The sequence below is a fragment of the Pyrgilauda ruficollis genome, unplaced genomic scaffold (genome assembly GCF_017590135.1).
Source record: "Pyrgilauda ruficollis isolate IOZ18807 unplaced genomic scaffold, ASM1759013v1 scaffold72, whole genome shotgun sequence".
Lineage (NCBI taxonomy): Eukaryota > Metazoa > Chordata > Aves > Passeriformes > Passeridae > Pyrgilauda > Pyrgilauda ruficollis.
Window position 1 is genome coordinate 300292 of NW_024529044.1, and position 15099 is coordinate 315390.

Consider the following 15099-nt stretch of genomic DNA (forward strand, 5'->3'; position numbering starts at 1 on the left):
CTCGAGGCCGGAGGGGAAGCTGAGTGATTCCAGCCAGCAAGGGGGCATTAGGAAAACAGCCCCGCGGCCTCCAAAGGGTCCCCCCAGTGCTGGAGTTAAAGAAAAGGAAAACAGAACAAACCCAGAGTTCTTGAGTTCATTATTTTGAATATAAATGGAAAAGGCAAAAAAATAAGCAGAAGTTTGTAGTGAAGTAATGGGTGTTTTAATCTCTTTTCCCCAAATCTGGAATGTGATATGCATTCCAGCTAGGAGACAAACAATCTGCTTTCACAGCTGACACTTCCACACAGGTGTAGCTGCTCAGGTAAACCCAACTGAGGTTTTTCTGCTTTCCTCTGTGACTTCTTGTCGCAGGGAGAGAGAGGGCGCAGAATGAGCGGTTCGATGCTTAGGAATAAAATACACACAGCTCCGAGCAGCCAAACACAACAAATCACTTAGAGCCGAGTGGACACTCCTCAAGGATGCAAATGTTACCTTCAGTTTAAGGGAGGAAAATGTTCCAGAAGCTCAGTGCTGGATTTTTACAATCCATACAAAGAAGGGGCACCTCATGCCTGGGCTTACACTCATTAATAAATCAATCGAAATGCAACACTTAAAAAAAAAAAAAATTCCTTAGATGGAAAAAGTGATTTCTCAGCAAAGCCTGAAAAAGAATGTTTGCTTTTCAGCCCATTCCAGTCTGGAGAAGGAGACCTTTCTTCCCCATGTTTATTTTATTTTTAAAATCAATGGATTATTTTGCTTTTTTTCCTTTCAGTTCAATCCATGCAAAAATAAAATTCTCCCCTAATTATGCTAATTATAATCAAGCCTTCAAACCGCTGCTCCCTTGAAAGACCTGCGATTACCTTTGTTCTTATATTCCTGGCTCGAAGCAGTGAACTGGGAATTTCGGGGGGACATTTTAGTGGCAAAGTTAACCAACTCCCCAGACTCTGCTGCTGCCCCAGCGTGAGCTGAGCCAGCACCACCCAGGGAGGATTTCACTGTTTCCACAAGACAATGCGGATTTCCCAAGGGAAGAGCTTGCTTCAAGTAGCAGAAAAGGGAGAGGAAAGAGGAGCGCTGCCTAAAAGCATGTTCCAGAGTTATTGTAAATGCCTAATGCTGGGATAATTGCGAGGCCCGAGCCAAGGAGACAGAGGCCGTGCAGATTTATTTGCATATACTGTGGTGCTTTGGAGGGGACATGCTCTTTATTTTGATTCACTTAACACAATTCTTCCCTCACAAAGCTGTGGATACCTGCCAGTGCCATTTATCTCTGCTCTCCATTCAGATTTCTGGGCGTTGCGATTTTATAAATAAATAACAGAAGAAATGCAAGAATATCCAGGGAAAAGGTGAAAGCAGCCCTGGGGAGAAGGACTGGGGGGTGCTGGTCATGTCCCGGCCATGTGTGCTGGAACCAGAACCCCCCTGAGCCTGGGCTGAGCCCGGCGTGGGCAGCAGGGACAGGGATTGTCCCCTCTGCCCCTCAGGTCAGACCCCACCTGCAGAGCTGCCCCAGCTGAGGCAGAGCTGGAGCTGCTGCAGGGCCCAGAGGAGGCTCCAGGATGATCCCAGGCATGGAGCAGCTCTGCTGGCAGGAAAGGCTGGCACAGCTGGCATTGCTCACCTGGGCAGGAGAAGCTTTGGGCTGAGCTCAGTGTGGCCTCGCAGGGCCTGAAGGAGCTGACAAGAAACGTGGAAAGAGTCAATTTCCAAGGGGTGGAGTGCCAGGACAGAGGGAATTGGTTTCAAACTGAAAGTAGACTTAGATCAGATATTAGGAAGAAATCCTTCCCTGTGAGGTGGGCAGGCCCTGGCACAGGGTGCCCAGAGCAGCTGTGGCTGCCCCTGGATCCCTGGCAGTGCCCAAGGCCAGGTTGGACAGGGCTTGGATCAACCTGGGACAGTGGAAGGTGTCCCTGCCATGGCAGGGGTGGCACCGGATGGGCTTTAATGTCCCTTTGCACCCAGACAATCGCACGGCTCCGAGATCTCCCGCCTGGGCCGCGCTGAGGGGAGGGGGGGGCAGCACCGGGGGTCCCGGGGGCACCGCTGGGCACAGCGCGCCCCCTGGCGGCCCCGCCGCGCCACCGGCTCCGGCTCCGGCTCCAGCCGCGGTCGCGGTCACGGTCACGGTCACGGTCACGGTAACGGACTTCGACCACGGCCACGGTCACGGGCACCGGCCGCGGTCATGGCCGCGGGCACCGGTCACGGCTACGGCCACGGTCACAGGCCATGGTAGCGACCCACGGTCACGGGCCACGAAAAAGCCACGGCAGCCACAATGCACAGCTCCACAGAAAGCCACCACAGGCCTGCCCACGGAGCTGTGTCCGAAGCAGGGCTTCAGGCCTTCCCCAGCGTCCTGAGCAGACCTGAACCACGGCCGGTGCCCCAGGGGACAGAGGGGACCCTCCGTGTCCCCTCTTGCTCCCGCTGCCTGCCCTGGGAGCTCCCTCACGGATACCGCCCGCTCTCGCTGCCTCCCCGACATCCCAAATAAAGAGCCTCATGGACCCCCTCAGCCGCAATTCCCGATCCCAAGTTAGCTGTCACTATTTTCTTCCAACGAAATCTGGCAGCAACCCAACAGAGGGAAGAAACAAACCTGCTATAATTAATGTTCTTGCTGTTCAAATATTTATATAAAGCAAGATAGAGCCGTATGCCTCTGCAATCTCTTGGATCTGTCCAACTTTCTCAGCTTTGCAGCCGGGAACAACTTTAATTGATTACACAGTGCTGCTGATGGCTCAGGCCAGCTCCCCTTCCCAGTGCCCGGCTCCATACACACTACCCCTGCCTTAGGGAAGCTTACACCGACCCCACAATGCAAACAGAAGAGATCAAGGACTATTCTTCTGATGGAAGAAGGATTTGTCGATGTTTTTGCCTGGGCATGGGTTTGGGTACAAATGGAATTAGGAGCTTCGCTGTCTTACATCATAAGTGGCACCAGTTCAGGCAAGTCCTAGGGAATTGAAGCCTGGACAAGGTACCCACCTTGCTCCTCCCCAGGGCTGAATTAATTCAAAACTGAGATGCTGCAAGAAGTTACAGGAGATTTTAAAGTCTGTGACCAATTCCCCTGGTTCCAATATAATCACTTCTGTTACAACAGCGATGAATTCCCAATCTCTTGGGGACTCCAGAGCTCCTGCCAGTTCACTCTAATTTCAGCTCATTTCCCTTACAATTTTGTCTCCTGTTTTTGCTGCAGAGGTCGGAATGGCTCTCAGCCCTTCAGGTGAGCTGCCAAAACAAGATGATGCAATGCCTGTGCTGCTCCCACTGGCTCCTGGAGCAGCTCATTTACTGATGAGCTCCTGGGAAGCAGCTTAACAACAGGATGTGCAACACATCCGTAAAAATTGCATCAGCTGCGACGCCAAAGGAGTTTTTCCCTATGCTGTGAGCTTCGCTTGGGCTGTCTGTGATCGATCTGCCATATGAACTCATGTCTGCTGAAGAACATGAGAACTCACCATCATCCACCTCCATTATGACAGTGTTTCACTATTTTTATTACTGCCTGCTAAAATGATCGATGTCTCATGAAAGATGTTTCCTTCCTGCATTGATTCCACCTTGGCCACATCGCTTCTGCTGGTCCTTTCCAGCCTGAGCTGTGGGAGCACTGCTGGCCTCTGTCCCAGCACCTATGGGGCTGCTTGTGGAGCTCCAGCCTCTGGCCAGATGTTGCGCCAAGCTCCACTCATACAATTCCAACACTGAGGCTCCTCAGTCCAAATTTAGACTGTATTGGCCAACATCCCAAGGTGAAGTGAGTGAAGGAACCAACACCAGTGTGTGCATCTCCTCTTCAGCACTGCTGTGGTGCCTGTCAGGTATCAGCAATTGCAGGTGGGGAGTGAAAAGCCTCCTGAGCACCCATGAAAGCTCCTGCTATCCAGGGATCACTCTGGCACAGCACAAACCCCACCCCAAACCAAACCCCACTCACAGAGCACTAAGTGCTTCCAGAACTGACTATATAGATCTGATGTCGTGGTCAGTTCAATAACTCCAGCAGCATCAGTGGATGGACATTACAGAAGTGTCAGATGCTGTTTGGTTGCCTGGATGTAACAAAAGCCTTTTAGTTTCAATTTACTGCTGGGGAAAATGGAAGCAGAGGAATTTCCCAAGGCAGCAGCGAGCCAGAGCTGGGCACAGAGAGCAGCTGCCCTGAACTTGTGTCCTTCAGACCACAAGGCAAACATTTCCTGACAGCCAACAAACAACGGGGACAGGGGAGGGAAGGGACTGAACAGAATGATTTTATTTCCAGCATCCCTCCTTTTCCACAGAAACACACACCCTGACAAAGCTGCCATCAGTGTAAGTTTCCCCACACCAGCTGCCTCCTGAAGAAACCACATGCTGGGAGCACTAAGGGGTCCCCAAAGTTAAGAAGGACACAAACCCCAGGACAGTAAGGCCACCTTTCCTTGAGGGATGAGAGCACCCTGCAGCAGTGTGCCAGGCTGGTCTAAAGAGAGAAGCAGGAGTGTGCATGCTGGTGCTGGGACACTCCCATTGCTCCCATTGTGTAAATGGGAGGAGGATGCATCAATCGCTGCGTGGGACCCCTGGCAGCCTGTCAAACTGAGAAGCAAAGAGGAAAAAAACCCAATGGAAACGTTTTTATTTCCTTATGTTCTACCAGGCGAGTTGGTGACTTGCAACTGACTTACTGGTTGTGCAACTCCAGGGCTCCCCAGCCCACCTCCCTCCCTCTTCCCCGCCCTCGTCCTGCACACACTGCAGTGTTTGTGGCTCCCTCATGCCCAGGTGGCCAGGCCACCTCCTCAGGGACACTCCAAGAGGCAGATGGGACTCATGACTCCTGGTCACACACAAATTCTGTCAAGCAGCTCGCCGAGCCCCTGATCTCATCTCATCTCATCTCATCTCATCTTATCCAAGTGTACCTGTACATCCCAATTCTTCCACAGCGACATGTTTCTCCATTTCTGAGGATAGCTAATCACACAGGAAGCTGGCTGGACTGAAATGCAACATATTCCTTCAGCTTCTGCAACAACCACAGGGAAGAGCAGAGCTGTCTTTGCAGCAACTCCCCAGTGCAGAGGGAAACAACCAGAAACAGTCGTTCCTCCTGGCAGAGAGGAGGTGGTGACGGGGAGGTGGGGAGGGAAGAGAGCTCAAACAATCTGCCAGCAGCACAAACTTTGTTCCCACTCCAATTCTGGCTCAAAGGGGAAGCAGCCAGCAGAAAAACCCAAACCAAAACAAACCTTTAAGAAACAAGGAAGCTGTTCCCATGTTTGTAGTGACTTCTGAAACAGCATCTCCTGTCCCCCAAAATGCTGAGATGAAAGCAGGAAATATGAGATGCTTTTTGACCAGACTTTTGCAAAGGATTCTATGCAAAATCTCCCACTCAACAACTTGTAAGAAAAATCCTGCAGATTCCATGGAAGGCGGCTCAATGGGGAAGAACAAATTGGCAGCAAAAATGCACACACTGGACAAAATCCTTTCAAGTCAAAAGTCCCAAACAACAAAAGCTCTGTTTTATTAACCTGCTGCCAATTATGAGTGCCATGTGCACTGTGTGAGGCTTCAGACTGGCACCACAGGAGTTAAAAAAGAAGGAAAAAAGCAGAACCAAGCCGGCCCCTGAGCAGTGTGTGCAGAGCCGGCTCTGCCTGGCTGGAGCTGTCTGGGCTCCAGCAGCAGTGAGGAAGAGCCGGCAGAGGGCAGGGAAATGCCGCAGGAATTCATAGCCAAGGCAGAGAAGATGCAATAAACCATATTTCCTTCCTTTCCTGACACTATTTGCAGCTCAGAGCATAAGTGTTGCAGCACAGTTAAACCACAACTCCTGACTCACTGGATGCTGCCTGGGACCCTCCTGCACCAGCTCCTTGTGGGAGCAGTCCAAGCCCACAGCATTCCTGGGACAGCACGTGGGCTGTGGCCTATGCCAGGACTGGGGTTTCCCCAGGATGAGCTCAGCCTCCTGGTTTTCAGCAGCCAGGATGTTATTCCAAACGTGTCCCTCGCTCTTCCCACCACTACAGTGGGGTAATAACATTCCTGAGCCTTGAGCTTCCCAATCCCCCCATGAGGACAGAAGATGCCAGGCTATGCACATTTCACTTGTGCTCATTGGCGTTTCTCTCACCCACTGATCTGGACTTTGTAACTGGGATGGGATGGGATGGGATGGGATGGGATGGGACAGTCACTACTCACCCCACTGCACAGGTGCTGCAGAGCACAAGTGCAGCAAACCCTGGGCACGTTCTGAATGCAAAGCTGATACAAAGTCTGACATCACCTCACAGACGGGTTTTAAAATATCCAGAGAGAAATGAATCCATTAGAATACTTGTTCACAAGCCTCGTTCTTAGTGGCATTCTCTGGGCTTGAGATTAGCCCACAAAATAGAGGGAGAATCTCTTCAGCTGTCAATGCAGTCTGTGCATTGCTGACATGAACAAAGGAGAACTCGTTTCTCCTCATTTCAGGTGTAGTTTCAAAGTTGAGTTGTAGCCTAAAAATCAGCCCCATGGTGCTTCAGGAATGCATCACATCCATCCTCCCTGAGATGGGAACGAGTAACACACCAACAGGGCAGGGCCCACAAAGTCAGAACCACTGGAGATGGAAACAGGGAGTTGTACAGGTGTCCTCCTGCTCCTTATTCCTTTGCCAAGGTGCCCTCTTTTCCCCTGTGGAGTTTACTGCAGGTGACACTGGGAAGCACTGACTGAAATACCCAGGTTAGACATGCAAGAATTAATGTTTATCTGTCTGAAGTGGGACCACGTTCTGAACAGCAGCAAAACAAGCTCCCACACGCAGGTTTCGTGTCAACACAGGGCCCGGAGCGGTGCCCACGGCTCAGGAAGTCAGCAGGGCCCTTTGATGTGGCTCTGCACGAGAAGCAACAAGCTCAGATCCTCAGCAGAGCCAATCAGGCCAACAAAGGACCCGTTTAATTCAGCAATGCTGCTTCCAGGGTTCAAGACAGTTCACCTGAAAGGACATACACAGCCCTGGATGTTTGGGGCCAGGGTTCACCAAGCAGAAGCAGAACTGGCTGACAGTTTCCTGTAAACTCCATAGGAGTCTGAAGCAAGACAGGGCATTGAGCTCAATGCCACTGTGAAGTTTCTCAACTTCCTTCAGCATCTCCAAGCTCAGCACCCAGCACCCAGAAAAAGGATGCACTCACCTGCTTTCACTGTCCATGAACACGGAGCTGCTGCTTTTCCCCAGGGCTTCACTGATGGGAGAGAGGCAGAAGGGGGAAGAGAAGGCATCAGAATCAGAGTCAAAAGTGCTGTCCCTGCTCACATCGTCAGCAGACAGCTCCAAGGAGTCCTCCCTGCAGTCCAGGCCCTCCTCTGTGCCCTCGGACCTGCAGTGCTCCTCCTGGGAGCTGACCGTGGACAGGGTCCCCGAGTCGCTGTGGGGCGGCTGCGGGGACCGGCAGGCGCCGCTCTGCGACAGCTTCTCCCCTTCCGAGGAGGGGGCCCCATCCCTCACCAGCTGGGACACCGTGAGGATCTCGTCCCCCCTGAGGCCCGGCGCCCCTCTCTGCTCCGGGGGGGACGCGGGCCGGCCGATGCCGAAGGCCTGGGCGTGGCGGCCGCGCTTTCGGGGCGCCTTGCGCACCGGGGAGCTCTCGGGGGTGACGTAGCGCAGGGCCTCCTCATCCTGCCGCTGGATGCGCGAGTTGGGCACCCAGGCCAGGATCAGTGTGGTTCCCAGGAGCTCGTCCTTCTCCATGTACAAGCACAAATAGCCTGAGGGAGAGCACAGGAGCACAGGTTGTCACACCGAGTCATTCACCGCCCCGAAGTTTCCCTTTCCCCATCTCTCCATCCCTGGAAATGTTCAAGGCCAAGCTGGATGGGGTTCTGAGCAACCTGGTTTGGTGAAAGGATCTTTAGGGTCCTCCCTTTACCTTTTCATGAGATCTCCCCTAACCCAAACCATTCTGTGACTCCTGCCACTTCACTACCACTCCACATGGGCAAAACAAACCCTTTAATTCACCAGGACAGAATTCTGTCAAAGGAATTGTCAAGTGCTCATCATTATTCAGTATTTGCAAATCATTTCAAGTCTGCATGTGGCTTTTGAACAGTCTGAATTACCTCTGGCCTAACTGAACACAGAAATGACATGCAAATACTTGGACTTCCTGGACAGATTTACTAATCAAGAGTAAATTACAAAATACGTTCCCACATGAAAAAGTTCTACTGTTTCTTAGTTAAACAATTTCAAGTGCCAGCTGAACATTGATTTCTCAAGAATATTTACCTTAGTGTAGCTGAAGGGTTACATTATTTATGGGAAGCCAATGGAAAAAGAAGACACCCACACCAAAAGGAAAGCAAGGGTCAGTGCTCAGAGAATAATTCATTTTGTGAAGCTAAGCCAAGAGCCACAGGCCTTTGATGAGAACATGAAAGAGCACAGGAACACATGAGAATAAAAGGACAGAGCAGGATTTATCCTCATTTACTCCAGTGCACGCAGCCACAATCAGGCTTTTTGGATCCTCCCTTTACCAGTGGTTGCTGAGGCCACTGCAGCAATGACAATTACAAGAGGATACTTGGATTTCCTGAACAATTCAGGGATGTGAATGAGCAGCAGAAGTTACTGTCCCCACATGACAACTTCTGACTGCACAAAAGGACTTACTAAACCAGGTAAATCCATGCTAGACCAGAAGAGAAAGGAGCAATATCACTAATCTTCCTACTAAAAGAAGAGCTGATGGATCAGCTTGTGGATGGCTTTCCTGAGCCTTGCCCTGTCCCCACTGGCACCTCTTCACTCCTCAGGGCCCAGGATGTAGAACTTGATAGAAGCAACACCCAGGAGAGAGAAAAAGAGAGAATGGGCAGGGTTTGCAACCTGCCATCACCTGGATGGTGCTCCCCGATGCCCTGCAGCAGCTCAGTGGGGTGGACACAGACATTGTTCTTGGAGTAGATGATCTCCCCATCGAGCACGGAGGAGGAGCCGCCGCTGCCGGGAGTCAGGGTCAGGAGGTCGGACGCTTTCGAAGAGGCTCGACGGAGGAGTCGCCCCAGAGACATCGCCAGGGAAATGTTTCCATCATCTGTCAGCTCTAGTCAGGGGCCAAATTCAGAAGATCTGCCAAGAAGGAGAAAAAAATAGTGTGAGAACCAAAATAACGACAGCTCAGCACGTGCCACCCACTGTCTGAGGACAAGTCTCCCATCAATCCACATCTCAGGCAAGAGCCCTCTAATGCTGTGGGTCTCTAACATCATCTTCATGCCTCAAAGGTGCTGAAGCACAGAATCCCAGGACATTTTTCTCTGCAATGAAGAGACATGAAGGCAGCAAAATGCCACATGTTAGCAGTTACTGTGGGAGGAGGCAGAACAGCAATGCTGGTCATTGAAATCCCCACTGAGGGAACAGCTCAGCATGTGGAGCTGCCCCATGTGTCACTGACCCGGGCATGTCACAGAGCCAGAGCTGATCCCTGAGGTTCCTTCAGCACAGAAAAGGCTGAGACCACAGCACTGAACATGGGGCTGCTGCTCCAGCCACAGCATCTCCAAAAACAACATCAATCAAACCCACTTCATGTCCTGCTTGCCATTTCTGTGTGTTTGAGGTTTTCGGGGTTGGGATTTTTTTGTAAGGTTGTTTTTGGGTTTGGGTTCTTTTGAGCCTTGCCAGAGATGAGGCTCGAAAGCCCTGTGTTCACCAGCGGGGGCAGAGTCCAGACACAGAGCGTGGCACACCAACTCAGGGCAAACATTTCACCCATTCAGAGTTACACAGAACTGTGGAGCACAATCCCCAGCTCACCCCAAATAAGCTCTGTGCTCAAATGAGATGTGCTGCTTGCTGGGGCTGATGATGAGGAGTTCTGCAGTGGACCCAGAGGGGCCACCCAAGCTATAAAATATTCAGCAGATGGACCAGGACATGTTGGAAGAGCAGGAGGGTCTCACACAAAGCAAGCCCAGTGCAGAGCAGGCTCCCTGCAGCCATCCCCAGCTGGGAAGCACCAGAACTATGCCAGTTTCTGTTCTGCCAAAACCACAGGAGAAGAGGAAACTCCCACTTTTGCTCCTTTGTGTTTACATGGCCCAGCTTGCTGTGAACAGGCCAGTGTGACCCAGCACAGCCCCGACACAGCCACGCTGCCAGGCCCAGGGGGAGCTCAGCCCGGGGTGCTCCTGGGGACCAGTCCCACACTGGGCTGCAGGCCACGGCCACGAGAGCCAGAGAGGAACATAAAGCAGACAGGCCTTGGCCTGGGACACCTTTTGAGGAAATACTTAAAGGCCTAAGCAAGCACTGTCTGATGTTGAACAGCTCTGACTTCCTTAATCTGGTTTTGATGGTGAATCCAGCCAGCCCAGGAGGGCAGAAGGCAGAAATGGCAAAGGGGCATTTCCCAAAGGGCAGAGTGAGGGCTGCAGGGAAAGAAAATAGCTGTCCTGCCTCTGACAGATTGGTACATACAGAAGACTGCAAATGAGACTGCCAAGCTGTTGACAGAGCCTTCGTTAAAGGACAAACTATCGGTTTAACTGGCAATGGCCACATTTGTCAGCTCGAATCACAGCAGAGGCAGTTCCTGTGTTTCAGCCTTTGCTGGGACTTGATGGAGGAGCCTCAGCCCTGCTCTGTACCAGCAAGGGTTCAGGATAAGAGAATCACTTTGCAAGTCCTGCACACTCCTGTCTCCTTCTAGCACCAGACACATGTATCCTCATGTCTCAGCCCCAAAAACCAAACACCAGCCAAGCCCTAAGCTCATTCTTGTCCACATTGCCAAAATCCACAGCTTCAGGCTCTGGGTTACATCTGGCAGAAAGTCATTTGCCTCAACCACATTTAAGGAGCAAAAATCACCTTTCCTCTCATTGCACCCTGCAAGAACAGGCAGTAAATTCTGGTGCAACTTCTCCTTCCCCACACTGAGTTACAACATGCTGTTTCCAAACAGGGCCAGGGGAGTCAGGAGCAGGGATGTGGAGCCACCTGGCCAGAGACCTGGTCCTCCTGCACACCTGTGCAGAGTCACCTGTCAGCACAACACTGGCTACAGCAGCACAGACCTTCATTCATGGCAGTGACTTCCTCAGAACCCCAAAAATCAGCAGATGCACAGGAGGAAGGAGGCACCAACTGAATGGTGCTGCTGGCCAGGGAGTGCTTCCTCAGGAAACACAGGGACAGGAGCTGGAGAGGCACATGAGAAACAAGAGGGTGTGTGATGTCCTGCTGCAGCTCTCTGGTGCTTCTAGGAAGGCAGGGGAGGGTCAGGACGTCTCTGCCAACAGAGGCAGCACTTAATGAGCCTTCACCAGGCACAGAAAGAACAAAAGGTAAAGACCAAAAGCTGCTCCCTGGAAAGCCAGAGGAATTTAAAGGGAAGTCTTGCTTTGATCCTGCAGAACACCTGTTCAGCACTGCCTGCATGTGCAGGTGGACAGTGCTGCAGGTACATGCAGGGTTGGGAAGAGGAAACCAAAAAAAAGACAAAAGCTTTGGAATCCGGTGTCCTGCCAGCTCAGAAATTCAGCCTGTTGGACTTGCCTTGCAGAAGAGCTGCACATCAGAAATCAGAGACCACTGCAGTGCTGCAGACAGTAGCCAGACACTCTGGGATATATAAATATCACCAGGAAACTCAATCCTTTCCCTGTTCTCACAGGCCAGGGAATTCTCTGCAGCTTTGGTTGTGGGATTAATGAAAAACAGATGCAAGTCACAGGACAGTGTCAGGGAGGGTGACAAGAGTTATCTGGGCCAGAGAGAGAGATTGCCAAAGGAAGATAAAAGCAAGGGAAATGTATTAGAAGTCTTCACACATGGGAACTGTCACCACCAAAGAAAGGAAGAGCTGTCCATGAAGGACAGGAGAAGCTGTCAGGCAGCTGAACTGTGGCAAGGAATACCTAGTTTTGTCTAGTATTCTAGTAGCTGGGACAATGGTGCACCAGAAAAGGGAACCCCAAGGGGCCATTTACAACGCTGGGGTTTCAAAGGCTGCAGAAATAAATACCCAGTAAGTCCCAGTGGGGAGCAGATGGTGGACTGGACCTCTGAAGGTCATCTAGTCTACTGGTACAGCCCCAAAAGTCCCTGAAACTCAGTTTGGGAAAGTGCACCTCCTTCCTAAAACACAGGAGTTCATACAACACAAAGAAGCAAATCACAGAGATCAAATCTGCAGGGTTTGCTCTGTTCTCAGCCCTTTTCCATGTGGGACAACACCTGCACACACAATCTGTGGGGCCTGGGTTGTGGGGAGAGGCAGGAACTGCTGCTGCCTCTTGTGTGCACTTGGGAAAGCAGGAACCGTCCCACAGCTCAGGCAGCAGCAAATCAGCACCATTCAAAAAAACCCCATTTTTCATATTAATTTTGTATTTATCTGCTGATCTGGAGGGATTCTTCTCAGTGTGGCAGAGCCAGCTCAGCTCTCCAGAAGCTGAAGCACTGCGTTAGCTGATAAGCTCTTGCTGAGTGCCAATATTTATTAAGCACACACACATTTTCTTCTCCCACACATCAACCGTTGCCACTAAAAATCTTCGCTCCAGCTCCTGTGTCTGTTCACACAGCCCTGGCTGCTCTCCCAGTCGGTGCCAGCACTTCTCAGCTTCCTGAGTGAGAAAGTGCTGGGGAGCCAATTCCTGCAATCACCCACAGAGCCTCTTCCCCAGAGCCTGTCCAGCTCCAGCCAGCAGCATCCAGCCTGGCTGCCCGCTCCTGCAGAATGCCCTTCCCTCCTCAGGAACCATCCCCAGGATCCTGTTTGCCTTGGCACACCACACCTCACTTGGCACCTGCTGCTGCACCAAATGCTGCTGCCTCCAGTTGCTCGAGATTCCTGCATCCTGGCCCGGGATACCCACTGACACACCCAGCACATCTCCAGGGGCACCGTGGGCACCCAGTTCCTGTCCCTGAGGAGCCCAGCCCAGAGCAGGGCCAGCAGCCTGGGCTGGCTGCAGCCACAGCTGCCAGGGCTGAGCCCCCAGTGCGCTCTGGCTCGCGGGGCACATTGGCACATTGGCTTTACGAGCAACATAACCAAGCTGCAGGGCTCTGGAAGTGAAACCTGAGACCTGCAGCGTGCCTGGGCACAGCGAGAAACACGAGCTGTCAAACAGCAGCACCACATTCAAGTATGAAATGTCTTTGGGAAGAAAAACGCAACAGGCTTGCTTGCTTTCTTGCCCTCAATAATTTGAATTTAATTTCACATGTTTAAGGAAAGCACAGTTGCTGTGGCAGTGGGGCTCACACACTGCACACTTCCTGCCTTTTTGCCCTCTTGGGAACAGCAAGTGCCAGGTTTGGAGCTCTCCAGCACAGAGCAACTGGAATATGGCAGCCTGGAGTCAGGACTCAGCTGCCTCCAGTCCCCGGGTGGATTCTGCTGTGCCACTCTCAGCTGGTCACTCACTTGATCTCTGCTCCTCTACAGGCACATGAGAGCCCTTGTATGACCTTCCTTTTGTATCACAATACCTCAACATTGGGAATAAAAAGAGAAAAGCTTTCCAAACTCCTCGCTACACTGGAGCCAGTTAAGAGGATCCAGCCAAATCAAGGAAAAGCATTTACCATGGGGAGCCACTCTGAAGTCATCCCATCTCATGCGGAGAATTATGTAGGTCACCAAAAAGTGTTTCATTGCTGCCCTGCTGGAGCAGCAGTGCCTCACAGTGCAAGAGCAGAGGGAAGGGAACAGCCAAACTCTCCACAATTCCAAAAGCAGTCGCTACAGCGGGACTGACTTCGCTCAGATGCATCTCAGCTGAGCAGGTAAAAACGGGGCAGCAGCCTGAGTCCTGCAGAGCTGTGACTCCAGGGATGAAAAGGGAAAGGGAATGCTCTGTCAGGGCTGGCTGCTCCCAGCCACACCTGCTCAGGCATCAGAAAGCAAACAAAAAGCAAACAAAAGGCAAACAAAATTCACCCATCCCCAGCACCAAACTCATACCAACAGCACACGCTGTCACTGAGGCACTGCGTGCCACATGTCCCTCTGTCCCTGATTTACCAGCTTTTCATGTCACTTGTCCGCACTGCTTGGGCCACAGAAAACGCTTTTATGGCTTTTTATTTCCGACATCCTGCTGCTGTGTCCGATAACACTCTCAGGACTCGATCCTCAAAAAGCAGCAGCTCAAACCCCCGGAGTGTGGATCACAGCTCGGAGGGTGAGCTGCCTGCAAGCTCTGTTCTCAGTGTGACAGACACCAGAGCACGAACCAGCCCTGCCACTCGGACACCCAGACTTTCCTTTTTCTTCCTGTTCTGAGCAGCAGCTAAGAACAAAACACCTCTGCACGACAAGACCCGAAAAGGCAGATCTCCCAGAGGAAGCAGCCGAGTTATTTTACAGAGTGTCAGCGGCACAGAGCAGCGCAGCACCCCACAACCCCTGCCTGCTCCTCAAACCACTGCCCTTGATCCCCCATCCACCTTCCCAGCGGGTAACAGGGCTCAGGTAGATCAGGGGTCACCTGGGAGAAGACCAGGTCCCCACAAGTAAGGAAAACATTGAAACACCCCAAAGGCACGGAGCCGCACCGAAAGAAGAGAAAGTTTAGGAACTGTTTAGATTTCCACCAGCGCCCCCGGCGGCATCCCGACCCTCAGGGGCACCCCGACCCCCGGAATAGGATTCCGACCCCCGGGGACGGCATCCCGACCCCCGGGCGGCATTCCCATCCCGGGACGGCATCCCGACCCCGGGCAGGCTCCCGTTCTTCCGGAGCACCCGCCCGCTCCCGCCGCCCTCGGCGGGGCTCCGCCGTGGGAAGGGCGGACAAAGAGCGGGATCAGGCACGGACCTGCCCAGGTACCGGCAGGATCTCGGTGCCGGGCCCGGGGCTCCCGGGGCAGCGCTACAGGATCACCGGCCCCCCACGCCCGGCCGCCCCCAGCCCGGCCCGGCCCCGCTTTACCGGCACAGACGAGCCCGGGGGAAGCTCCCGGCGCTGCCCAGCCCGGGGCGGGCTCGGACCCACCGCCGCCGCCGCTCCCGGCCCTGCGCGGGGCCGCTGCCGCCGCCCGCCCACTCCGTC

General features: G+C 52.7%; 1 protein-coding gene across 8 annotated transcripts in view; it reads right to left on the reverse strand.

The window, feature by feature from the left end:
- TBC1D16 (TBC1 domain family member 16) overlaps positions 1 to 15099 on the reverse strand; it is a 28348-nt gene extending 13249 nt beyond the window's left edge. For 5 of the 8 annotated variants that reach the window (XM_041485760.1, XM_041485758.1, XM_041485759.1 and 2 more), the window contains exons 1-3: positions 14980 to 15099; positions 8925 to 9157; positions 7215 to 7788 (exon numbers count right to left, since the gene is read on the reverse strand). In XM_041485760.1, the coding sequence (XP_041341694.1) occupies positions 7215 to 7788; positions 8925 to 9099 (749 nt within the window). In that variant the 5' untranslated portion in view covers positions 9100 to 9157; positions 14980 to 15099. Of the gene's footprint in view, positions 1 to 7214; positions 7789 to 8914; positions 9158 to 14979 lie in introns of those variants that run through there. The other 3 variants (XM_041485761.1, XM_041485764.1, XM_041485765.1) reach the window with 3 other exon arrangements.